Source organism: Coturnix japonica, chromosome 3 (assembly GCF_001577835.2).
Source record: "Coturnix japonica isolate 7356 chromosome 3, Coturnix japonica 2.1, whole genome shotgun sequence".
NCBI classification, from domain to species: Eukaryota; Metazoa; Chordata; class Aves; order Galliformes; family Phasianidae; genus Coturnix; species Coturnix japonica.
Genome location: NC_029518.1, coordinates 50285220 through 50310570, shown reverse-complemented (window position 1 = coordinate 50310570; position 25351 = coordinate 50285220). Strand labels below are relative to the sequence as shown.

The 25351-nt window shown below is 35.7% G+C and overlaps 1 protein-coding gene across 5 annotated transcripts in view; it reads right to left on the bottom strand.

The window, feature by feature from the left end:
* Positions 1–25140, bottom strand: part of AHI1 (Abelson helper integration site 1) — a 79922-nt gene extending 54782 nt beyond the window's left edge. For 2 of the 5 annotated variants that reach the window (XM_015858433.2, XM_015858436.2), the window contains exons 1-17: positions 24983–25111; positions 21262–21335; positions 20255–20376; positions 17471–18075; positions 17070–17227; positions 15984–16191; positions 15502–15694; positions 13736–13831; positions 13079–13264; positions 12375–12530; positions 10746–10878; positions 10271–10394; positions 7912–8141; positions 6793–6896; positions 6152–6270; positions 3029–3159; positions 1624–1764 (exon numbers count right to left, since the gene is read on the bottom strand). In XM_015858433.2, the coding sequence (XP_015713919.1) occupies positions 1624–1764; positions 3029–3159; positions 6152–6270; positions 6793–6896; positions 7912–8141; positions 10271–10394; positions 10746–10878; positions 12375–12530; positions 13079–13264; positions 13736–13831; positions 15502–15694; positions 15984–16191; positions 17070–17227; positions 17471–18075; positions 20255–20376; positions 21262–21271 (2716 nt within the window). In that variant the 5' untranslated portion in view covers positions 21272–21335; positions 24983–25111. Of the gene's footprint in view, positions 1–1623; positions 1765–3028; positions 3160–6151; positions 6271–6792; positions 6897–7911; positions 8142–10270; positions 10395–10745; positions 10879–12374; positions 12531–13078; positions 13265–13735; positions 13832–15501; positions 15695–15983; positions 16192–17069; positions 17228–17470; positions 18076–20254; positions 20377–21261; positions 21388–22262; positions 22363–24982 lie in introns of those variants that run through there. The other 3 variants (XM_015858434.2, XM_015858435.2, XM_015858437.2) reach the window with 3 other exon arrangements.
* Between the last annotated feature and the right edge of the window lie 211 nt (positions 25141–25351).

The following is a 25351-nucleotide window of genomic DNA, read 5'->3' as shown; positions in this document are numbered from 1 at the left end:
AGGTTCAGGTTGGATATTAGAATCATAGATCACCAAGGTTGGAGAAAAGCTCCAAAATCATGTAGTCCAACTTTCAGCTACCACCACTACCTTTCTTAACATCCAACCTGAATCTCCCCTGGCACAACTTGAAGCCATTATCTCTAGTCCTACTGCTATTAAGAAAAATTTCTACTCCAAGGGCGGTCAGGTGCTGTAACAGGCTGCTCAGGGAGGTGGTTGAGACACCACTCTAGGAGGTGTTCAAGAAATGCTTAGATGTGGTACTCAGGGACAGGGTTTAGTGAGAAAATATTGGTGGTAGGTGGATGACTGGAATGTAAGATCTACTTAGAGGTCTTTTCCAACTTCAGTGATTCTATGACAGTTGCTGAATGTTTATGGAGACCAAAGAGTGGATGTGAGCACAGTAAGGTAGTGAGTGGTGTGGGCCACATTCCACGTGGCCAGACACAGTTACTGCACCATGGCAGATTACAACCAAGGAACTGCATATACAACTGAAGATCAGCTTCAACACATTGGAAAGAATGGTGGCAATGTTTAAATATTGCAAAGATTATGCCATGTGGGCCTCACACACGATCACACAGTAACAGAAAGAATTCCCTATGCAAATCTGTCAGGACCTACTGAACTAATACTAGGTGGAAGGTGACAGTTTCCTGGATTGCATCATTACCAGTTGAGAGACATGGAGTCACCAGTATAAGCAGAAGTCAAAACGGTAGTCCATGGAGTAGTGATGCAAATTCCATATTGAAGTAAAAGTTCAAGACACAGCCCTCAGTAGGTAAAGTGACATGCATTACCCTGTGGGACAGTAGAGGGGTAATCCTTTCCTTGTACCTAGACAAACCATAAACTCTGACAGCTACACTGTGAAGCCAACTAAGCTGAAGAATCAAGCTTAAGACAACACCTTTCTCTCGCAACGACAGCAGGCCCTATACCTATCTGAAGAGCAAAGTGCCAACCTTGGCAACAGGGGACGGTCTTACCACACCCACTGTGTAGCCTGGGTTTGGTGCCTTCTGACTTCCATATGTTTGGACTGTTGAAAGATGGACTGCATGAGCAACATTTTCCAAGCAACAATACAGTCACTGCAATTGCGAACCAGTGGGTGACTTTCCCTGGTGCAGATTTTCACAAGCACAGAATGCTGGTGCTTGTTCATCAGTAGTGAAAATGCATTGCTAATGGTGACTACGTTGCAACATAAGTGTTTTGTAGCTGAGAATTCACTGTATCGAATACTGTTATTGTGCTCTTCATATCTACTGCAGTTTCCATGGAAATAAGCAGGCATAACTTTCCGAGTGATCACTGTATTTGCACAATGCTGCCTAAATGCCAAGAAGTGCATGAGAGAATCACACAATAACATACAATAACACATCTATCATTGAAGAAGAAAGACTTCTGGTGTCTAATCCAGTTTCCAGCTCAGAGTTAAGTCCAGTCATGTTTTGGTATCCCCAAGGATAAGGGTATTTTCTATCATCAATTGACCATTTCTTTTTTTTCGTCAAAAGAAGTAAAAACAGTAGGCAAATAACAACAAAAATTAAAGAAATAAAAAAGTTACACATATATGTATGAAGAGAGTTTGTACTGTACCTTTATAATCATAAATATATACAAGTATTGGTTGGTTTGGACCAAAGGCACAAAATGACACCATATGTTCATGTGGATGAAAGGCAACGTCACGAAGTGGAGATGTGAAGGAAAGTTCGGAATATATTGCCACCTGATCTCCTACAGAAGTGAAATAAAGTTATTGGTATCATGGAAATGACTAACTGCAGTATTCTGCATAGTGCCAAAACACTTCAAGACTCTGTTTACATTTTTCAAGTAGGTAATGATTCTGAAGCTGTAAACTAATTCATTTCTATACTATTAAAATATAGAGTCAAACATTCAGCTGAACAACTTAAATGATATATACTGTAGGATAGAAAAGTTCAAGTACATAGAGAATACATTACCGTTTGAGTTGGTTGAACCCTGTATTATTAAAATGTACTACTTTATTAAAAGAGACCACCACTTTAAATAAACTCTTCATATAGTTTCCTTATTGAAAAGTATTACGTAGCACAAGACAAAAAAAAAAAAAAAAGCACTGCACTGCAAGCTTTTGAGTTATTCAAGCAGTCAGAAAGGTTAGCGCTGTTGCAACAGCTACAGGAAACCCCAGAGGATGCATCAGGTTAGCTGAACTGTGCTGTTCTGGTAAGCGAGTTCTGGAAAGGTGGTGTTACACAGCATGTGTCTGTGCTTTTATTTCACTAGTGATATCTATCTTAGTCGCAGATTTCAATTAGATAACAGAGACCACAGGAGTGAAAACTGACCAAAACATTACTGAAAAATGAAATAAAATTTGCGCTTCAGATGATCACATTGTGTACATTGCGCATTAATATATACATAGTACATTAAGTAAGAAAGAGTGAAATCCAAGTGAAAATATATTAACACAGTCTCTCTCTCATACTTGTATTTATCTATTTGTATTAAGTTTTGAGAAAAGTTACGTAGTGGCATGGATGTGAGGTGATCTAATTGGAAACATGGAAAGAAATTCAAAATGAAACTGTTGGCTAGCTGCCAGTTTTAAATGATTTTGTATTTTTCCTTTTAAAAATTCTTTACATCACAATCAAAGGCAAGTTTTTGTCATGAAAACTAGAGAGCGCTTGTTACCTTCTGCTGGTTTTTGTTGCTATTACCTCATACAATAAAGATTACGAAGCCTCTATCTTTTCTTATCTAGATATATTCCAGAAATATTTCAGTAGCAAAGTTATTTTAAAATAATTATGACTGAGGAATAATTTATGAAGAAACGTTATTCTCCAAAGGCCTAACATATTCAGAATCTTAGATCAGTCTTGGGAAACGAGAAACATTTTGTTCAATAAATCCTAATTCCCAAATTAAAAAAAAAAAAACAAAAAGCAAAAAAAAAAAACTTAATCCTGACAAATTTACTTAAAAATCATAAGATAATTACCTGTCTCTGGATTCCATACATATGCTTTTCCATCTTCGCTTCCAGAAAAAAGAAACGTACCACACGGCGTTAAAGTGCTGTGAATCTTCTCTCTGTAATTTGTAGCACCTATATATTTCTTTGTAGCCAAGCTGAAGATAAAGAATAGTTTGTAAATGTAAAAGATACTTTATATTTTAGACAACTTCCTGTCAAACCCTTTCCTGTCTCAGAAAAATAAACACAGTGATTCCCAAGCAAGTACGCAAACACCCACTTTTTGTTGAGTGCAATGCTTACCCTTCATTTTCCCTACATGTTTAACAAACTTGAAATTATACATGAAAGCATACACCTTTGTCTTGCATTAGAAAAAGTATATACTTAGATATAGAGAGTAGACAGATACAGGTATTTAAATTTTCTTGATTCTGGACTTCAAAGACAATGTAAAAATTAGTATTATTATTCCAAAATGCTCTGCCATAAACACTTTTATTATGTTTCTTGACTTTAATTGCAACTCAGTGGTGCATAAATTTATCTAGCACCTCTCCTTACACTTTCTAGGCTATTATTTCCTTCATTACAAAAGTAGCAGAAGAATAAAAAAATTCTAGACACAGATTCTTTTATTATTAATATTTTAATATCATTTTCCTTCTTAAGAGTATTAATCTTTATCAATAAGAAGCTACTGGTCAGCATAGTCATGATCATCTAGAAATGAACTAGTTTGTAAGAATCACGTAATGCAGAACTGGCAATAGGATTTAAACAAGCATCTCAGCTTGTAAGAGGCCACCTCTAACATGACATAGAGCTGGAAGAGCTATGAATGTGTAAAGGGGAGAAAGAAATTACACTGTGTTGCAGATTTTGAAGCAAGAATTTTTAAAAGGTTACCGCAGATGCAATGGACATAGGCTGGGAGAATTGCAATGCGATTTATACTACAAGAAGGGCGCATTACTGTTAACAGTATTCTGAATAAACATATCTGAGATAATACAATTACGTTTGGCAAGCATTGGATGCTTTGAAGATCACAGTGCAAGAGCATATTTGCCCAAGGAACAATTTAGGCTACGTGAAAAGAAAGACAGTATCTCTGAGTTGTTGTCTAGAATAGCTCTGTAAGATGCAAAACTAACTTGTATATGAAAGAAATCCTAATGTCTGAAACAAAACAGTGATCACATACCTGAGTGAAAGGACAGCAACATTATCCAAAAAGATTTAAAAAAAAAAAAAACAAAAAAAAAGTTGAAAGAGGACAGCTCAGAACAACTAGCTGTCAAAGTGAATTGTGTTGATCTGTGACCTCCACCCCCTCTTTTCTCATGCATGGAATGAAAAGTTAATGATGACGTGCAAAGTTATCATTCCCGGGTATCTGAGTCTGTGGTTTATTGATAGATTTAAGCCAGGGTAACTGCGGACTGTGGTCAAAGCAGCAGTCCTGCTGCTAACCTCTCCACCCTCATTTTCCCAGGCTCTACCTCATTTCTCTAGTGTATTAGCAGCTATGAAATGATTTAGAATAGATAATTGATTTAAATTAATCATTTGCTTTTGTAGGTTGATTTTCAGCCGGATCAGTTCACTGATCTGACTTACCCTGCTAAGATCTCTAGAGCTGATAAACAGGAAATACAAGGAATACATGGCTAAAGGTATGCTGTATTCTACTGATAAATTGACTTAAAATAATTGTGCAATTGCATGTCATGTTAACTCTACAGAGATTAAATATGCATGTCCAATTTTCTCTCTGAAACTTCAACTCTTCACTATTCTGAAATGGTTCTGATAGGACATCTACTTTAAAAAAATAAAAATTAAAAAAAAAAAGTTATATACAAGTTATTTCAGTTCATCTACAGATTTCAGGCTTCCATTGAGTGGATAAGTTTAACCTTCTAGAACAGTCATTATAATTTATCATTTACAGTAACAGATAGAGTCACTTTTAGGACTAGCAAGCCTTCAGCTTGCTCCAGGACACAATCCAATACATTCAGTAGCAAGGTTTTGGGGGGAAACAGATCGTGTACACACAAGTACACTATAAACAAGCACAGTTTCTCATGATGTCAGATAGCAAAGGTATATCCCACAGGTAATTTCATGTAGAAAACCAGGGACTGTTGATTTTCTGCAGTGAGGTGAGGAATGGAAGCCATGAAATTAACAACAAATCATTTACAAAGAGCATTCTTTAATAAGTTTTTCCAAAGGAGAACATTCAGATGCATCTTATCAATGTATGTAACTGATGTGAGCTAGGCTCTTCTAAGTCTCACCCAATGATAGAATGAGATGAGTAGCAAATGGACACAAACTGAAATACAGCATATTCCATTTACAATTAAGTGGGTTTTTTTTTTGTTTTGTTTTTTTTTAATTTGGAAGTGTACAAACACTAGACCACATTGCTAATGCTACATCTACTCTATGGAGACATTCAAAGCACTTCAAAGCACAGTTGGACAGTGCTCTGAGCAACCTAATCTTGTCCTTTCATTAGTGGGGTTAGATTAGATGCTTTCCAGGTCCCATCCAACCTCAAGAACTCCCGCAATTCTGTCAACCCCATTTCTTGCAATTTGTTAGTAAAGCACTACATTCACAACTATTAAAATAAGAAAGTAATTAAGAATTAGGTTTAAAAAAATCTCACCACCTGCTCAATACAAACACAATATGTACATCATTGCATTACTCAATGCATATGATGACAATCTTCATTAAATTTTTAATGTGAAAATAATTTTCCAGACACTACCCAATATGAAACTAAGAGAAATATATGTATGTTAAAATTTCAAAGTTATTCTTAGGCCTAGATTCCACTCTTCAAAGTGAACGCAATCTTTAGGAAATTAGGGTGTTATTTTTCATGTTGTCTTCAGCTCCTGAGTAATCTAGTCAATTTTAGATATTTTATTCTAAAAGATGTACCCAACATTACACAAAAGTCCTACAATTCAACAGTGTTTTGAAATGAATTTCCAACACTAACACTTCTACCTTTAATTATTAGGACATCTTTCTTCTTCACAATTATATATCTAGCAGTTTTTGGCAATCTAATTTCCCTGCTAACTAAATTTTAAACCACTAATACCCAAATCTACTTACATTCTGAGATCTGTAATTCTCAGGGTACTGTCTTTGGCATGGATTAATAAACGTCTTCCATTTGGATGTACCTCCAAATGATTTATTGGAGTTCCTCTAAGATCATTTTCTTTTATTTCCTAAAGAAAGATGAAAAAAAGAAGAGTTGTGTTTTAATACTCATGTTTGTAAACATTATTATTCTTTTTTCTCTTCCATTACTCTTTTCCTGCTCTCTTCACTCTATTCGGTTAAGGAAATTGTTTGATTGTAGATCCCTAAGCAATAAGATTTTCGTAACCACAAGGCAAATTCTATTCTGACTGAACTTCTGAAACACGGCTGATTGAAACACTTTACTGAACACTAGGCCTCAAAGGCATTAACAAAGGTGACTGTCTATTTTATTGTTTTCTCTAGAGAATAAATCACATCTACCTGTTAATATGACATTATTAAACCTTAAGCATCTTAATGTTTCGTATACCACAATTAAGCATATGAAATAATTTAGGAATGCTGACAATGAATCACAACTTTGTACTGCTAACAAGTTATTCCCACTTAAACACGTCTATTTAAAAAAATGAATTCTAATCAAGTGACGAGATATGCAACACTTCACATAAAAATTACAATGCTAGTTTAAGAAACCTGTATACTTTATTAATTTTCCAGTGTTGAAACAGGCATTGAGAACTTCCTTTCACAGACGTATCCCAAACTATTATCAGTCCTGAACTATCTCCTGAGAACATGTGGAGCCCTGTGAAATAAAAATATTGTATCAGAATACCATACATTCTTAACTTAGGTGCAAATTCTTCTTAGTAAAAATGCATCTTTTTCCTCTACTTAGTAACTATACCCAATAATATTTCTAAAAATGAATCACACAATTACTAATGAAGTCGCTAAGTCAAATATTTTCAAGTATGTTATTCATTCACCCACCTTCAACTCTCCCCAAGAACCAGAGTATTTTGTCAGCGCACCTGTGACACCACCCAACTTCAGCTGTTAATCTACCAATTCACATTCTTCACAACATTCAGACTAATCTCTGCCCTCTTATCTCACTTTTTAATATTAGTAGAGACTGGAAAATCTCATCACCTTTCCACTTCAGTCTAGCATTAAAATTCTCAGTCTTATTTCTGCTATCCTATTTCTTATTTGTTTGGAGTTGACAGCCTTAAACAATATGAAACATCTGTCTTTGTTACTGTTCTGATCATGTAAACCTCTAAAGTGCTGAGTGTTCCCTCAATCTGTTTTTAAAATTCCTGCTTTTGCTCTTAGATGATTATGTAGTTTTACAATTCCTTATCCAAACATGCTTTTTTTTCCCCACTCACCTCTCTACACTAACTACTAGGCTTTCCACCTGCATACTTATGCATTTGCATGCTCTGAATAGCAGTATCTGTACTTCTGCTATTTTGTGCTGCAATATATACAAAACATTAGCTAACAATTAGTAGACAGTTATAGGGGCAATACAAACTAAATTGCTATCAAAATTTGTCCAGTCATTACTGCTGAGTGACTCTACATGTTTATCTTTTGTATGCTTACCATTCCCAATTCCCCTTCAACTACATCAGGAATTACATGTCCTTTGTGTTTGTTCAAAGTAGTTCCAAATAACACACAATATTAACATATTAATTACAAACAGAACTAAAATGATTTTATTGTAGCATTTCACATTGCCTCTAGTTGTATGAAACTAGACTTCAACCGAAGTAAATAATATTTGAGGAATACCAGGTATATACCTTCTGTATCAAAACAAAGTGTATTGATGAAACTTTTGTGACCATCAAGCTCCTGTAGCAGTTGTCCATTGATTTCGTTCACGTTAGCATTCCATATTCTAATTACAGCATCATAACATCCTGTCACCACCAGAAAGTCAGCAACTGGGTGGTACTTTGCAGTGTAAACAAATGAAGGATGAGGGAAAACTTTCATTGCAGATGCAACCTGTGTTTCAATCTTCCACATTCTAAAAGGAAAAAATGTTAGGACACCTACTGAAGAAAGCAATCATATCCATAGGCATGACTGATGCTTTGCTTTGTGCTAGCGGTTCTAAAATCAAATGCTTGCAAACATTCAACAGCCACTTTTAATCCTCCCAATTTGTTCTGTGTATATTTAATCTCTTAATATGCTATTTTCAAACATGAATTAAGGTACATCTAATACCTCACACAGTACTCTGCCTTCTATGTAAACTAAAGAGTACTTATTTAGTGGATATTCTGCACGTTTTAAAATACACTAAGTATTTCATGGAATGGTTTGTTGTTTTCTTTCTTCAGTTATAAACACATTATTAAGATTAGGTTATCATTAAAGGAAAAACAAAATAGAAGCAAAAAACAATAAAATTAACTCACAAAGGAACATTCAGGACCAACAAAACAAACAAACAAACAAAAAAAAAGTAAAAACCCAGAAAATTTTAAAAACAATAATTATCTACCATACAGTGGTGGTCATGATCTCAAAGTCATTTTCTTCAGATAAGTGCATAGTAAGAACTTTCCTGCCCTTTATTATCCACACAGATGTAATATCATGTTTTTCTTAAGAAGTGTTATTGCACATCTGTTTATCCTTCTCCTTAGATGAACACATCAATGCAATTGTACACAGACTATGAAATACAGGTGGATCACATGCTGCAGAGAGAGCACTGTTACAACATGGAATTTAATTGTTCGAGTGCTGTCCTTTCAGGTTTTGTTTCCGGTGACTGCTGAAGAATTCTAAGGTCACTCTGTGTGAGCTCATTACTAAATTACAATCCCTAAGAGTACATCCATTAACTTGCAACTTAATGTACAAAGTCACAAACCTATCTTTTAGAATGGCTTTGCTCTAACAGCAGAAAAGCTTATTTATTGCTCAGAAATAATGAGGTATTAAAGCTTAGGTATGTTCAAGGGCAGCATTGTCAGTATAAAACACCATATAAAGAAGGATTCACTTAACCTCTTAGTTTTCCCTTCAGGCTTTTGTAGAACTCTCTGAGTGATGATCCAGGTAATAAACTGATATAACTTTAAAATAACAAGGTTCTTTCTATCCTCATCCTTTAATTATAAAGGTCAAATAATCCCAACATTAGGGGAGAAAGAAGAAAATCCATTCCTGAATTGAGTCACTTTGAAGGCAATGGACAATAAACACAGGAAATAACTCATACTATGACTATGCATAGCATACAGAAACGGAGTTAGACTGCTGCAGTTTCATATTGCTGCCAAAAATTCAAGAATTCAGGAACATTCATACAAGTAAATATAAATGACTGAAACTGACACTTCCTACAATAAAAACTTATTTTATCTGAATCAAAACAAAAAAACAAACAAAAAAAAAAGAAACACGTGAAACAAAATATTCTCTTTATTCATACACAGAAAAAGATAGGGCGATGACAAAGAAGCTCCACACATGTATCATTTAACAATTCTTCTGGTATTTTAATTATGCAACTGCCTGTAGCATTACTGAATTGCATAACAGAAACAACAGATAGGGATCTCAAGAACTTCAAAAAAAAAAAAGCCTATGAAAACCTATGAAGTTGCTCATAACAAAATTCTGCAGTGTCATAGGCATATTTTCCTGTTTTCTACGGTTTTGAGAGTTTTGCTTCTAAACCTCAAACAGATTAGGATTTTAGCATTAACACTGCAGCGTAGTACACTTTTTAATTGGTGAAGAAAGTGCATATACATTCAGACATTGAAACAAGTCAGTAAAATTCCAATTACAGTAATTAAAGTTGCAATATTCAGCTACATATCCAGAAAATCAAAATTCACATACGTGCAAAATGGCAGATTTAAACACATTTCACAAATTTTAGCATTTCTATTTCCTGCCTCACATACAAATTTTCAAGTCACAATATGACAGTTCCTCCAAGGACAGAATATTTCAACTGCCTGAACGATTTCTTGAAATATATAGTTTTTTGTTCATTTATTTGCTGAGCTGTAGATTTAGACACTATCAATTTTTGTGAAAGTTTTACTCTCAAATACATAAATACGAAATTAAGCCAACTTTCATTCATGTTACTGAAGCTGTCTGCCAGAACATTTCTATCATACTTACCTGACAGTACCATCAGAGGAAGCAGTAAGAAGGTGTTTACTGTCCTTTGACCAACAAAGATCATACACTATGTTAAGGTGACCGTAGAATTCTCTCAGGAACTGCCCAGAAGGAATTTCATACACTAATGAAAATTTAAATAAAAAAATAAATATTTTGAAAACATCAACAATCAATTGTACACAAATAAAGCAAAGGTTAATCAAGTCTGAGGCTGAATTTTTGCTAGCACAAGTTAGTTCATTTTTTTTATGTTCTCATTTTCATAAAACAGTAACAAATAGTTGCTAGGTCTGCATGGACTGCAAGCATATACTTCCATCTAGTGGTTCACTGATGTCACAAATGTCTTAAATCTTCCTAATTCTTCAGATACTGGGCCCACCAGGTTTAAATTATTAGAACCACATTAGGATAATGTATATCAGTTATAGAAAAATTTTATACTATACTATACTACACAATTTTAACTTACAAGCGATGGGATAGCCATTCTTTCCTGCACATGCTGCTGCCAGGGTTCTTCCATCACGAGAGAAACGAATACAGAAACAGCCCATATCTCCACCTCGCAGTGAAAACAGGTGTTTGTTTGGAATGCGGCAAGCCTAGCTTTTCAGGCAAGAATTGGGATTACAAAGTTATAAATACTGCCTAAACAAGACTTGAAAAACTTCCTCAGCTCTTCTCTTGCACAAGTTTTCAAAAGCTACTAACATCTGAAGGGAATTCAAAAGAAAAAAGAAACAAACCATGATCTTATAAACAGAGAGAGTTCTGTGTAACTTCCACCACATTTAGTTTGTATGTTCATTTTTGTTTCTCTAGTACAGACAAGACATCTGGCAAGTCTTTAAAACTCAAGGAAATCTAAATTGAAAATGTCCTTCATTTTAATATACACTTAACCATGAGAATCCTTCATATTATAGGCTATGGAGTTAGCATCTCAAGTTTCATTAAGCAGACTAGGCAAAACTTTTAGTAATTTAACAAATACATATGAACAGATTTCTATGCACTTAAAATATACACATATATCTGCTTTTGAAATAATTTAGTAAATGTTCTTCACATAAGAATAAAGGGAAATGCATCCTGATAGAAACTATACATGTGAGGAGGTGTATTTCTGCCTTTTAACCTCTCTCTAAAATAAAACATTACAACATTGCATCCATTTCAGCTTAGAAAAAAAAAATCTTGTACTTAAAGTTCATGTAGTTAGCATTCACATAAAAATATTTCATATGAAACTCAGTTCATGATAGAGCATTTTGGAAAAATATCATCTATCTATACTCATGGAGACATAAAAATATATTTTAAAGAATTTATCTTTAAAGGTAAAATTATTCTTATGTATACAAAGATAATAATAACTTTGAATGATTTTTATTTTTTAATTTTTTTTGGAAAAACACTGGCTTTAGTATTCTTCAGAGCAACATCCTGCTAACATTACAAAGATGTTTTCAGTGGACACCGTATCACTAAACAGATCACTGTTGGAAACAAAAGTTTAGTAAAGAATAATGAAGCTGTCAACTTTATTTTACTTTTATTGCAAACTAATATTCCTAGGACTTTTCTTTCAGTTATTTTTGAATAAACACTCGCAGAATGGCAATTTTTGGAAAAGTAATTAATATTAACATCAATACACATTTTAGGGAACCTGCCATTTATAGCAAGAAAATCCACACTGTGAAACAGGCTTACCTATTATTTATCATTATAATTAGCAAACATTATTGGAAAATAAAGAAAGTTTAAGATATATTGAAGTGTTCTCCTTGAAAGGGAGTGTACAGATGCACTTAAACCTGAGAACTGGTTTCCTAACTTACTTTCAGTACCTGAATAGCCTTTCAGATTCCTAGAGAATTCTGGAGATAAAAAGGATGAGCTATATTAGTTGGAATCTGTGCCTTCTCTGCTACCTCTGAGAGATCGTTGTGTTCTGTGCTTTTAATTGTGGTGTTTGTTCTTTCTAATGTTTTAATGCATGACTTCCTTATAACAAATCAAAATGACAGAGCTATTGAGAGGTAGTAAAACTTTAAATTATTTTTTATTTAAAAAGAAAAATAAGATGCCTCACCTGTCCAGGCAGCCTTGACCACTTTAGCTGCTCTTTTTTTTCCTCTGGAGAACTGACTTCACATGATTTTCTAGATCCCTCTCCATGGAGCTCACTCAGTGCTGCACTACTTTGTTCCTGCTGAACTGCCACCATAGAACGGAAAGAAGGGGCAACCTTAAGGCAGAAAAATTATTAGGGGAAAAGTTTTTAAAATAAACAGTATCATATCAGAAACAATTTAAAAATACTTTTAGCTTCAAGCGTACTGTGTTTTTTACAGATGAAAAACAAAGAGACTGAAAAAAGTCTCATACATTAGATCCAAATATAAGAAATTAATCTAAAGCAATTCATAATTAAATGACTGTTTCTCTCACTTACAGAACTTACACACTTCACATGACTCCAGTGACTTAAAATAGCATTTTCTCCTAATGAGAAGGATTATCTGTTTTTCAGAAAGTACCCTGAATGTTTCCTGTCAATAGCAGAATAAACAATTCTGCAAATAGGAAAAACATTTTTTTCCAAAGATAGCTACAAAACATTGAGTTTAGAACACATATCTTAAGATGCAAAGCTGTATTTATAGCTAGTTACATATTAGCTATTTTATATTCTACACACAGGCACAGCATTTACACACATACACCCAAAGCAGCTATTTACAGAGATTTTTCTTTAGGAGCTTAGCATCAGTAAATACATAAAATTTAACTTACATGATCTGGCAGTTTTATGCCTCTTACAGTAACATATAAAGTTGATGGGTAGCGATTTCTAGGACACTTTGCCCACCAGTCATAAACTTCAACGATGTCTGAATGGGACCTGGTCTTTGAAGGTGGGTAATACAACTGCAGACGGAGTTTTCCATCCACATTTAGAACTCCATTTGCACCAACAAGCTGTAAAAAAGTGTGTAACGTTGTAATGCTATAATGTGATGGAAAACACAGCAATGACAGCAGGGTAGCAGAGTCCCAGGCTGCAGCAAGTGAGGATAAGCTCAAATGCAGCAGCCATAGATGCAGAAACAATAGAAAACAACAAAAAAGCTGCTCATCTTTAGAAGGCCTCATGTACACAGGGATCTGCAGCAAGATTCTGAAGTCCACTTCCCTCTGGGAAAGATTACTATTCCTAAAAGAGGTAATGAAATAATTGAATACCTCCTTAATGAAATCACAAAGATAAAGCTTGGATGGTAGACTAATTGTTAGAGTTTATTCCACATGCACAACAACGATATCCTGCAGATGGGAAGAGCTCCGCAGTCTTTAACCAGAAGTATTTTACCACTTAACTGGTAGTTATTTGACATAATACAATAAAAAAGTTTTCTAATATTTTCTTCTTCCTTTAAATATTTACAATACCTTTAGAAACGCCCAACAGATTTTTCGGAAACCAGAGTCCTGAATTCGTGCATCAGAGCTGACTCTCACTTCATCCATACTTAGAAAATCGAGGATCTGCAAGCATCAGTAGGCATGTAACTGTACTTTCAGTGAATATATACTTTATGGAAATAAAAATAATACTGCTGAAAATGCATTAGATGTGGTTTATTACAGCTTTCAATTTCAGAAAATTACTGTGTGAATCTGTGTGATTCTGTGTGTGATCAGTTCTGCCCATGAGATTCTTCATTTTTCTCATCAGACAAGAATATTCTCTTATATAGCATCTCCTGTAAGTTTATCAAGTATGTAGAAACTTAAAATTATGTTATAGTTTAAGTTAAACTTAAAACAGCATGCTGTTCAAACTGCAGGTTTTTGGTGTAGTCATACACTTGGACCCACCATCATAATTCCCATGAATAATCATTACGCACAACTGCAGCTACGTTTGTGTTACATAACCAGAGAATCTTTATTCTAAAGGTGTGTTCATTTATGAGTATCACAGGAAAAAGAAGAAACATATGGTGATATCATATATATCACATATTTGAATTTCTTTTAAAAAAGGAATAAAGAAGTATTTATTGTATTAGCTTTGCAATTTCAGTTAAATACTGAAAAATCTCTTATATACATTCTTTACAATCACTGAAGTACTTAAGCAGAAAATTATTTTAAAAACATACTCTACAATTTCTAAAAGGTTAATTCAAAACAAGACAACAGCTTCTTCATTGGTACAATGGAAAAGAAGTGCTGCTACAAGCAGACAGACTCCATCTTTGAGTTTCTAGTACTTCAGCTTCTTTTCATATTTCAAGAATTGCCACCCCAGATACGTGTACAGGCTGGGAGAAGAACACATCGAGAGCAGCTCTGCGGAGAAAGACTTGAGGGGTCTGGTGTATCAGAACCTGGACATGAGCCATCAGCATGATCTTGCAACCCAGTAGGGCCATGAAGATAATCAGAGGGCTGGAGAACCTCTCCTATGAAGACAGGCTGAGGGACCTGGGCTTGTTCAGAAGAAGTACTCTACAAAGACCTTACTGTGCCCTGCGTGTACTTAAAGGGGGCTTATAAAAAAGAAAGACAACTTTTAATCTCACAGTGACAGGACAAGGGAAAACATTTTTAAACTAAAAAGAATGGTCAGATTAGATGTTAGACAGAAATTCTTTAAAGAAAGGATGGTGAGGCAGTGGCACAGTTGCCCACAGAAGCTGTGGGTGCCCCATCCCTGAAGGCATTCAAAGCCAGGTTGGATGGGGCTCTGGGTAACCTGATCTGGTGGGTGACACCCCTGCCCACAGCAGGGGGGTTGAAAAATCTAACATTCCTTCCAACTTGAGCCATTCCATGATTCAAAGATGAATGTGGAAAAGAAAGCATTATCATTTATATGTGGTATCATCCTACCTGATCTGGAGTTATTTAATGAGCCTTTACATTGAGTTTGTTAGCCAAGTTCATAAGAAAGCTTGATTCTCCTTACTTCTTACAGATCAGGGTTTTTTAGGCTTATAAATAAGTGGTGTTAATCATCAATACTACTGTTTTAAATCTCCACTTAATGATGTGTATTAAAGCTTCACTAGTAATTCAATATAACTGAAAAAAACCCACTTGAATAAGCCACATATATATATATATTTATATATATATATATATACTCTTCAATAAACACAAACTTTACAAAATCACAGTGATCGAAACACTGAAATATTTAATCTTACCTCAAAAAAGAGAATTACTTGAGGGCTTTCTTCAGTATTTTGAATAAAATAATTAAAGCGCTCATTAAAAATAAGTTGTTCCTCCCATTCTGGAACTGTTGATTTAAACTGTCTCAAGTCATACGGCTGTGTCATAATAGGAAGAATGTGGTCGATTTGCTCCTCCTCATAGTAAGACACTACTTTCCTCTCCCTGTATAAAAAAAATTCCAAAAAGTTATAATTGTTATAATGTCTTAAAATCACAAAACTCCAACAAAAGAGTAACTTTAACTAACAGAAGCAAGGAAAAATACAAGACAACATTTGATTTTAGAAAATAAATTATAAATTTATTAAATATATTAAAATTTATTATAAAATTAAAAGTCTTGCAAGCTTCAAATTCAGCATTATTTTCATGTTCCATTTTATAAGTACATTTAAAAAATGTATTTATAACGATCACAAACAAGAGAAACAGTTTACTAAACAAAAGTCACCTGTGCTCCTTCTTGACATATGAGCCACTTCTCTGATCAACAATATGGATTTTAACTACAGGATGAGATACCAGATCAGTTTTAAGTCGATCAGATCGATGGATATAAACTCCCAACACAAGATCATCATCAGAACCAATTTTAGACTGAGTTGAAATTTCTGAAGTCTTCATTTCCTCATCATTTTCTGCAGTAATTCCTGAGTTATCTTCAACAAACAGTAACAAACAAACAGAAAAACAAAACTCAAAGATTACTGTAGCAGTTTAACAAGTAAAAATATTTCATATTCTCTTAACATTCAACAGTAAAGTATTTTGTATGTTCTTTTTGTACTGGGCTAGAATAAAATCATAAAATTTGTAGCATTTTAAACATGGTTTAATGCACAAAATATATAAAAACGTATACAAATTACTTCTATTAACAATATTTAAAGACAGAGGTCTTTCTCTTGATTGATACAGCTCTTCTCTAGCATAATTACTTAAAATCAATATAGTTCACTAACCTGCCCAGGGCTATGGCCTGTAATTTTATTAAAAACAAAGCCAAACTAAACTATATAAGCAACAACTGATGCTTTCTCTAGTGTATTTTGCCTGAATCTATCAAACATTGGCTGAAGAATATCCCAATTTAGAAGTTACAGTGAGACTGCCATGCTTAATTGTTAGCAAAACATTAATTCACGTGACGACCTTTTTAAAAAAACAAAATCACTTCCTATTTTGGACTCTACAATATTTGAGGAAATTAATTCTCCAACAAGACCGCGTGCTACCTGGAAACATGTCTTATGTTTGAACTGAGCAACACGTCAAAGCAGCATCAATACAATAGTTATAAAGATGTGATTAAATATACATAAATATGTATATATCAAATTAACTTCCTTACATTTGAGTGCTAGAATTGGAAGCAAAAAATTTACAACTAGTTAAAGAAACATGCAACTTCAACTCCAGTCTCAGCCACTGTTATGGTAGTACTAGTGGCAAAATATGTAGGTAAGAAACAAAAAACAAAAAAGCAAAAACAAAGAGGTTTGGATACAGAAGCACACCACTCATTTTGATGGCAGACCTTTTTTGGTTTTCTTTTTAACCTGCTTTACTTTAGGTTTCTGTTTTTCCATGCTTTCCTCCAGGTTCTGTCCTTCTGATACAAATTCTCTTTCCAATAAATGATTTTCATTATCACCTTCTCCTGGATGATGCTGTAGCTCAGAAAGGGACATTGCACTGCAAGGTAATGGATTATTGTCAGCAATTGCATTTTATGGCATATAGAATAATTGTATGGAAGATTAAGAAACTGTAAGTTTAATATTAATGTCAACAGTGTTCTGAAGCATTTATCTCTTAACAGAATTCTCCAGTTAGCTCAGCACTTAACATATAAATACAAAAGCTCCCGGATAGACTATCTTAATATGAATAATTTTGCTTAACATTCATACACAAATGGTCTACTTATCACAATACCTTGTTTCTGCTTCACACACGACTGCGACTTCTTTCTTCTTTTTCTTCTTTTTGCCCGCTTCATCACTCAATAAAACTTCATGGCTTTGAAGAGCAGAGGTAAATTCAGACATCTGTTCTTTAAGTTTCATTCTTATTTTCTTTTTAATTGCATTTACCTCATTCTCAGCCACATGCAACTGATAGGCTTGAATTAGCTCTTCTTCCTCTTCTAATTCAGTTGCATTTCTCACTTCAGTGAAGGAATTTTTAATCTTTCCATCACCTTCTTGATGAGGTACATCTGTTTGTGATTTACTTTTTGTCTTTTTCTTTGGAAAATCATTTTTTTTTTTTTCAAGACGCTCCGATTTAGCTTCACATAAATTTTCCTCCTCATTAAATTGTTCTTGTAACAACGATTTCTTTTTCTTCTTGTTAGACTTTGTTTGCTTGCTTGCCTCCTCACTAACAACATCGTTATTTATTTTCTCTGAGTGTGATGCTTTATCTCTATTTTTTGTGAATCGGGGACTCTCTTCTTCTTGATTGTAAGTGTTGTTTATAATTGATTCATCATTCCCATTTTCTTTGGTTAGATCAATATTACTTCTAAAAGTGTCAAGCTATAAATGAAAAGAATATAAAATATAATTGTAAATTACAAAGAAAAATCAAGGATCTAATAGTTTTCATGTTTAAAATTAATAAATGACAGACTGAAACATTTATTTCTCACAAATAAATTAAAGGCATTTGCTGAAGTGTTCACAGAAATTCCTAACAAAATGCAGCATGGAAAATATCAGTGTGAGCTCTTAAATCTTTGACAGACTTTAAGGAAATATTCAGAACTGTCAGTGCAAAGTTTCAATATATCTTGTTCTCAATTTATTTTTGATATGGTGTTTTGATTGGTTTAAATTCACAGCTCCACCCACACTAATACTAAAAATGCTCCCTTATTGGTGTGTATGAGCTTTTGTTTGAGCTCACCATGATTCTACTTCCAGAATTTCTAGCTATCTCCAATACAGGAACGTTTTTACATCAGAAATACTTGAAAAACAATTTAAAAAACAAAGCAAGCATTAGATTTTTATGGGAGTAATATATAGTTGCACGCGAATATACAACTATGTGCATCATCCTTAAAAATTACAAATTAAAAAAAAAACAAACACAAAACAATGAAAAACATGTTTCATAGAAGCACAGAATGGCTTGGGTTGGAGGAGACTTTAAAGATCATCTACTCCCCTCAGCATCATAACATTTATATAGTTATGTCTGTGCAACAAAAGATTTCTGTACTATTGAATTAGCAGGTCTTTGAATATCGCTTTTGAAGAAGTCTTCTTTTAGAAGATGCTGATAACCTTGCAAGGAGTTGTTGGTTGTGACTGGTGGGTTAAGTAATTTAAAAACCAGTAATGCACTGAGCTTCACTCTAGAATAAACCTTCATCCACTGCATGTACTTCCTTTTGTTTTCCATAGGGATTGATCTACAGAACAGCAAAACAGCTTGGTGATCTTCACTTGATAACCCTTACAAGGCCACAGTTACATATGCCTCTGATTGCCTGAAAGAAGAAGCCAAAGTCCTCCTCATCACAATCTCCCTTCAGGAAGTTGCAGAGTGCAATGAGGTCTCCCTGAGCCTCTAAATATATATGTATATATGAAAATCCATAAATACTAGCTTCAGATGATCAAAAGACAAAGCTGTATTTCTGTATGACAATATTGGGTGGTTTTATCTATAAGTAGATTTAGTAGTTACATAGTCAGTAATAAATATATGTAAAGATCTGAGAATAACATTCAATTGTTTTTAATGAGTTACAAAAGAATGAACTTTCACTTCCAACATCTGAAATGGATGCAACTGCAAGAAAAAAGATGGACAGCATAAAACCTAGCAGGAAGAAAATAAAAACCAAAACTAAACAAAAGAACACACACAAAAATAAACTCGTATTTTAAGCAAAGACCTTTCCTTGGAAAATCTAATCATCAATAGTTGGAATTATATAGGACTCAAAAACTATGTTTCTGTTCAAGAAAAATGTTATGAAATTAACTCAAAGGAAGCTTTTGGGTTCTTTTAACGAGAGGTATGCCACAAAAGTCATCTAACCATGCAGTGACATGGATAAGAAGCATTCCTAATCTGCAAGTCATGAGCTAAGGCACAATCCTTAAAATGGGTGTACTGCCTAAGTACACATGCAACACAGGTAAAGAAATATAGTTCAGCACATGCAGAAATATGTTGATTATAGAGATCAAAATGAAAAAACACGTCAAGTGTTGTTTAATATTGTTTGTAAATTCCTATATCAGTAACTTTAGGGAATTAAATTGATGATGGTTTAAGGTCTTATAAATTCTCGAGTCACAGATGTATTTTACACCTGTATTACTCAAAACCAAATAGTTATGGCTATAATCCCACATAATTCTATCATTCAAATTCCTACTGGTCAGTAGCAAATATGAAAATTGCAAAAATTTAAAAAAACATAATAAGAAAAAAGTAATGACTGACTTTAAATGAGTGTATATCACTTATTCTTTTCCAAAATTACGTACCAAATGATTTTGACAGGCCACTAAGGTAAAAGAATCAACTTCAGGTACAAAAACAATAAATAAAACCCATGTTAAACCAAAAGACACGTAAGCATTTTGTTCAAAGTATAAACTATATTTCTGCACACTTCCTTTCTGAGGTCCATTTTCCTGGTCTTTTTCCATGAAGAAAGGCAGCTAAACAAAATTTGGAGGCATTCAGACTTACCACAATATTCTCCTGAGAGGGGAACTTCTTTTTCCTTGATTTATTTTCATCTGTTAGGCCAGCATGACGTCTGAAGATTTCCTCAAAGCGAACTTTGGTTTTTGCCTTTGCCTCACTTTCAACTGAAAAATGTAAATTAGACTGTGATTCAAAAACCACTTCTCCCATAAAAGTGCTTTAACACAACAGGAGGCAGTAATTATTTATACCAGGAAAAATGTACCAAGAAATGTGCTTAGTATTTAGTTAAGAATTTCCACTGACTGTGTGAACTACAAGAGGATCACTTGGCAACATGGTACAAACACACACAGCTACTCATTGCTGAAACTGGCACTGTTTTTAATCTGTTTCCTGAAGAAAGCAGATTTTTAAACAGTACACACATCAGGAACAGCAAAAGACCTTGAGCTACCCAAAGCAGAGCACAGATGATTGCCCTCATCATTTCTGATCAGTAGTACCCTGATAAAAGATGTTAACATACTGTCCCCCAGGAAAAGGAGCATCTCTGGGCTCTTACTGAGCCTGAAACAAATCTGCAAGAGGCAGAAGCACCGATGGATCTGAAAACAGCTAAAGTTGAGAGCCCCTGGATTTATCTGAACTGTAATATTGTTATCAGCAGCATTTCAACGCTTGAAGGAGCAGGTGTTCTAGCCCTGCCACCCTGTGCCTAGGTAATGCTTAATTTGTAACTAAATTATTACAAACGCAATCCAGCGCACCACCAGAAAAGCCTACAGAATCCTCAGCTAAAGCATATTTACCATTATAATTAATACAGTTAAAGAAGCAGATACATTAAAAAAATTAATAATAATAATAATAATAATAATAATAATAATAATAATAATAATAATAATAATAATAAACAGTATCTTGAAAACCAGGCACAACCATGGGTTCAAAAGAAAAGATTGAAAAATTTATCAACGGAAGAAGTTCCCATCATGTAGTTCTATCTATTAAAATATGCATTAGAAATCAAACACAAATATTCCTACCTGTCGGCATTTTCAGTCTTCAGTTAAAGGAGGCTCAACACAACGGCTGCTTCTTCCTCGGCATTCATCATTGTCTTGAAAGTAATTAACAACTTTAACATAACTGGGCCATAGACTTTATTAAAGCTACAAATTGAATGTGTATTCATTAATATCAAGTATGACTACAGGTCTTTCAGACAGTCTGGAAATAAGTATTTCACTAAATTATGACAAGCCATTTACACTGAAACTTCCCTAATCAGATTCCTATCTGATAGCATCTTAAAGAAATCCCATGTTAGCCAATAGATAGCCTACATGGAAAAAGATTCACAGCTGTTAGCAAATCTAACTTTAGTGCAGTTCTCTAAATATTTATGTTTACCTAAAACATTTGTATTTCGAATGAAGTAGACAAGCAATTACATGAAACTTTTCTGCAAAGAAAAAACTGTTACACCCTACTGGTTGTGGAGAAAAGCTTGAAACTGCAATACAAACAAAGCTGGAAGGCAAATAAAAATATTACATGGATTTATCTCTTCATCAAGAAAAATGAGATTGTCGTTGTAGAGGAGCTGTTAGGTCAGGGCTTAAACTGGTAATGGAGCACCTGATGAAGGGGTTGGGGCTGGCCCAGGGAGCACAGGCAAACTGTACCTCTGCTCTCCACCTGACCACAAGGGGTGGATGCAGTGTTGAGTTGCCCTGGGCTCATGTAAGGGCCAGCCAGTGTAGGGAGGATAGCTCTTATGTCTAGGCTTTTTTCCTAAGGAGGAATGCTGCACAGCCAGAGAGCACCTTCAGTAGTAAGGTGAGTTCAGCTCTTCTAAGATTATTGGTCTACCTGTGAATACTTTCCTTGGTATTGCCAAGAATGTGTCAGAAGCAGAATATTTGTATAATACAAAAAGCTGTTTTTGCAAACCATGGAACTAATGAAACCTACCTTCCTATGACCTATGAATACATTGTGTTTCCCTAGGCCTTCTATACAATACACTACCAGCCCTACCTACCTTTCCAATAGCTCCTCAGGCAAGAGTTCCAAGTTCTTCCTACAGAACAGCCTGTGTTAGACACCACTCACGCACTGACAGGATCCAAAATACACCAGTCCTAGTAAATTAAGATGTACTAGTAAACTTTATTAAGCTCTACTGACTAATTCTCTCCAAAACAGCTTCAGTTCAAGCCATCTAGCACTGACAATACTTGTATATAGATAAGGAGTTGGGGTGGATTATGGGCCTGAGCATCTTCACTATGGTAGGCCTCGGGTTCGTCCTGTCTCTTTCAGTGTTACTTGCTTCTTCCTTATCCCCCACTGGCACAAGCTTTCAGTTACTTATTGTAGCCTATTCTGCTAACTGACAAAACCAAACCAAATTAAGAAACAAACAAAAAAATAGACAAAGTGGTTTGAGGTTAAATAAATGCTGCTTAGTCAGTTGGCAGATGTTATTAGTTTTGTGTACTCAGCATCCAACAATGTAAGAACATCTGAAATGCCCAAGGATGGCCAGAGTGACTTCACAGGAAATGATGTATTCTTTAATATGCTTCATCCTTTCACCCACCAGGGCACAAATATTTTTCCTTACTAAAAACGTTCCTACTTGTAGAGCAAAGCTTCAACAGCACAATTAAACAGTGACTGTTTAAAGTAACACAAATGCCTTACTCTAACAGGGAATGAAAGTACAAACTGACTACAAGTATGGGTACATTTTATAGCCAAAGGACAAGCGAGTCATACAACAACAAAAACGTGCAGGTAAATTAATTTTGCAGACAGTTTTCCTCATAATGGAACAAATATCTTTCCCAAGGCCAGACTCATCTTATGTGGCCAGTAGTCTCTATGAAATGCATAGGTTTGCCAAATTGACCACGGGCACTTTCCATTTACATCTGAGCATTCAGAAGTATCATCTTATCTCAGTAAAATTGAGATTAAATCCTATAGTGGCAGTGTTTTTCTTTCATGCACATTTCTAGTTCAGAATCACAAGATGTCTGACATGGTTAAAGCAACCATTAGACTGGTGTAAATATAGATCATTAATCAACAGGGATAAGAACTGTTTATATAACATCACCTTAAAATAGGAGAGATTTAACCTTACATTAGAGATCAACAACCACAAGCCCCCAGTCTGAACCACACAATGGCCTGGGGTTGAAGGGACCTCAAGGATTATGAATCCCCAACCCCTTTCCACAGGCAGGGCCACAAACCTCCACATTTAATACTAGACCAGGATGCCCAGGGCCCCATCCAACCTGGCCTTGAACACCTCCAGGGATGGGGCACCCACAACCTCTATGGGCAGCCTGTGCCAGCACCTCACCACCCTCATAGTGACCCCTTGACATCCAACCTAAAATAAACTCACTGAGATTAATCTAGTAAAATACACTGTTGCCTGGCTGGACTTAATCTTTCCCATGTTAATTAATTTAAGGCAATCCAGGAACGACAAAAATACTTATTTGGGAACAGTAGCATATTTCAGCCATCAGAAATAACCAGGAAAAATAAATCATTAAATCTTCCAAGAGCCAATGGAGACCTTTCAGAAAAATCAAGTCTTGATTTTTTCTAATATTTCACCTGTACTTCTAAATCTGATTCTCCATCAGTTTCTGTTCTTTTCACAGTTGCAGTACAGTGAGTCACTATATTCTGCATTTACAATGTGGGTATTCCCAAAGCAAAGCATGCCACACCACCCTGGAAAAATGCTTTTATTAATAAATGAATGACAAACTCAAGAGCAAGTTATATTATAACAGATAAGAATTTGTATAAATTGTACTATAGAATGGGAATTCAAAAATATTCCAGCAGCTCTTAGTTCATATCTGATCCTTTAGATGAGGTCAGTCATCTCATAGTAGGAGATCTTGGATTTTACCAGTAGGTTTCTCATTCAGGTATCTCTAGGGACCACCATCTCTAGACACATGTAAAAGCTTTAATGCAGAATTATACAGGAAAATAATACCGAGTGGAATCTGTTCATTTTTACTAACAATCACAGAATCACAGAATGACCCGGGTTGGAAGGGACCTCAAGGATCATGTAGTTCCAACCCCCCTGCCTGGCAGGGCCACCAAACATACACCTTTACTAGATCAGGTTTGCCCAGGGCCCCGTCCACCTGGTCTTGAACACCTCCAAGGACGGGGCATCCACAACCTCCCTGGGCAGCCTGTTCCAGGCCTAACACTCTCTAGTGAAGAACTTCCCCCCTAACATCCAAACCTAAATCTTCCCTCTTTTAACTTAAACCATTTCCCCGTGTCTGCTATTGTCAGCCCTTTCCAAGAGTTTACTCCCCTCCTGGGAGTAAGTTCCCTTCAGGTATTGAAACGCTAACAATAAGTGTGAGTTCACAAAGTAGGGGCGTTATTCTAAGTCGAGAAAGCTGACAATAAACTTTATTAATGCCATGCAAATATCTATGACCTTGCCTATCAAAAACAGCCTACGAGAGGTGCACAGCTGTCCCCCCCAGCACCCACAGGCCCAGCCGTCCTCTCCACGCCGCCTCCCCTCCGAGCACCGCCCGCAAGCACCAACGGCTGCGTTCACAGCGCGCTCCGCATCCAACGCCGACCCCGACGCCGAGGGGGGCTGGGGGCGGATCCCTCCTGCCCTCTCCGCACCCAGCCGTCCCTGCCTTACACTACCCCGCTTTCCCACCCGCCCGCGGCAACGACATCACTCACATTGGGCCCGTCCGCCTCGGTGGCAGCGCAGCGGCAGCCCCGTGTCCCCCCGTCAGTGGGCTCGCCCTTACCCGGCGTTCCCCCCCGCAGCGCCGCGCAGATGGTTTGGCCGAAAACAATCCCCGCTGCCAGGGAAACCAGGCGTCTGGCGCATGCGCCCAAGGGCACAGCGCTGGGTTCGACTTGCTCATGGCTCTTCCTGCTGGCAAGGAGCGGAAGTGCCGTGACCGTGTGGAGGATGTTCACTAATACACTTCAAATTCATAGTAAATGGGTCGAATCCCCTGTGGTGCAAGTGGTAGAATGTGGATGTTTTTGGGGAATAAGCAGAAACACTTCAGCTTTTGTTGATAGTCATATGGAATAGAT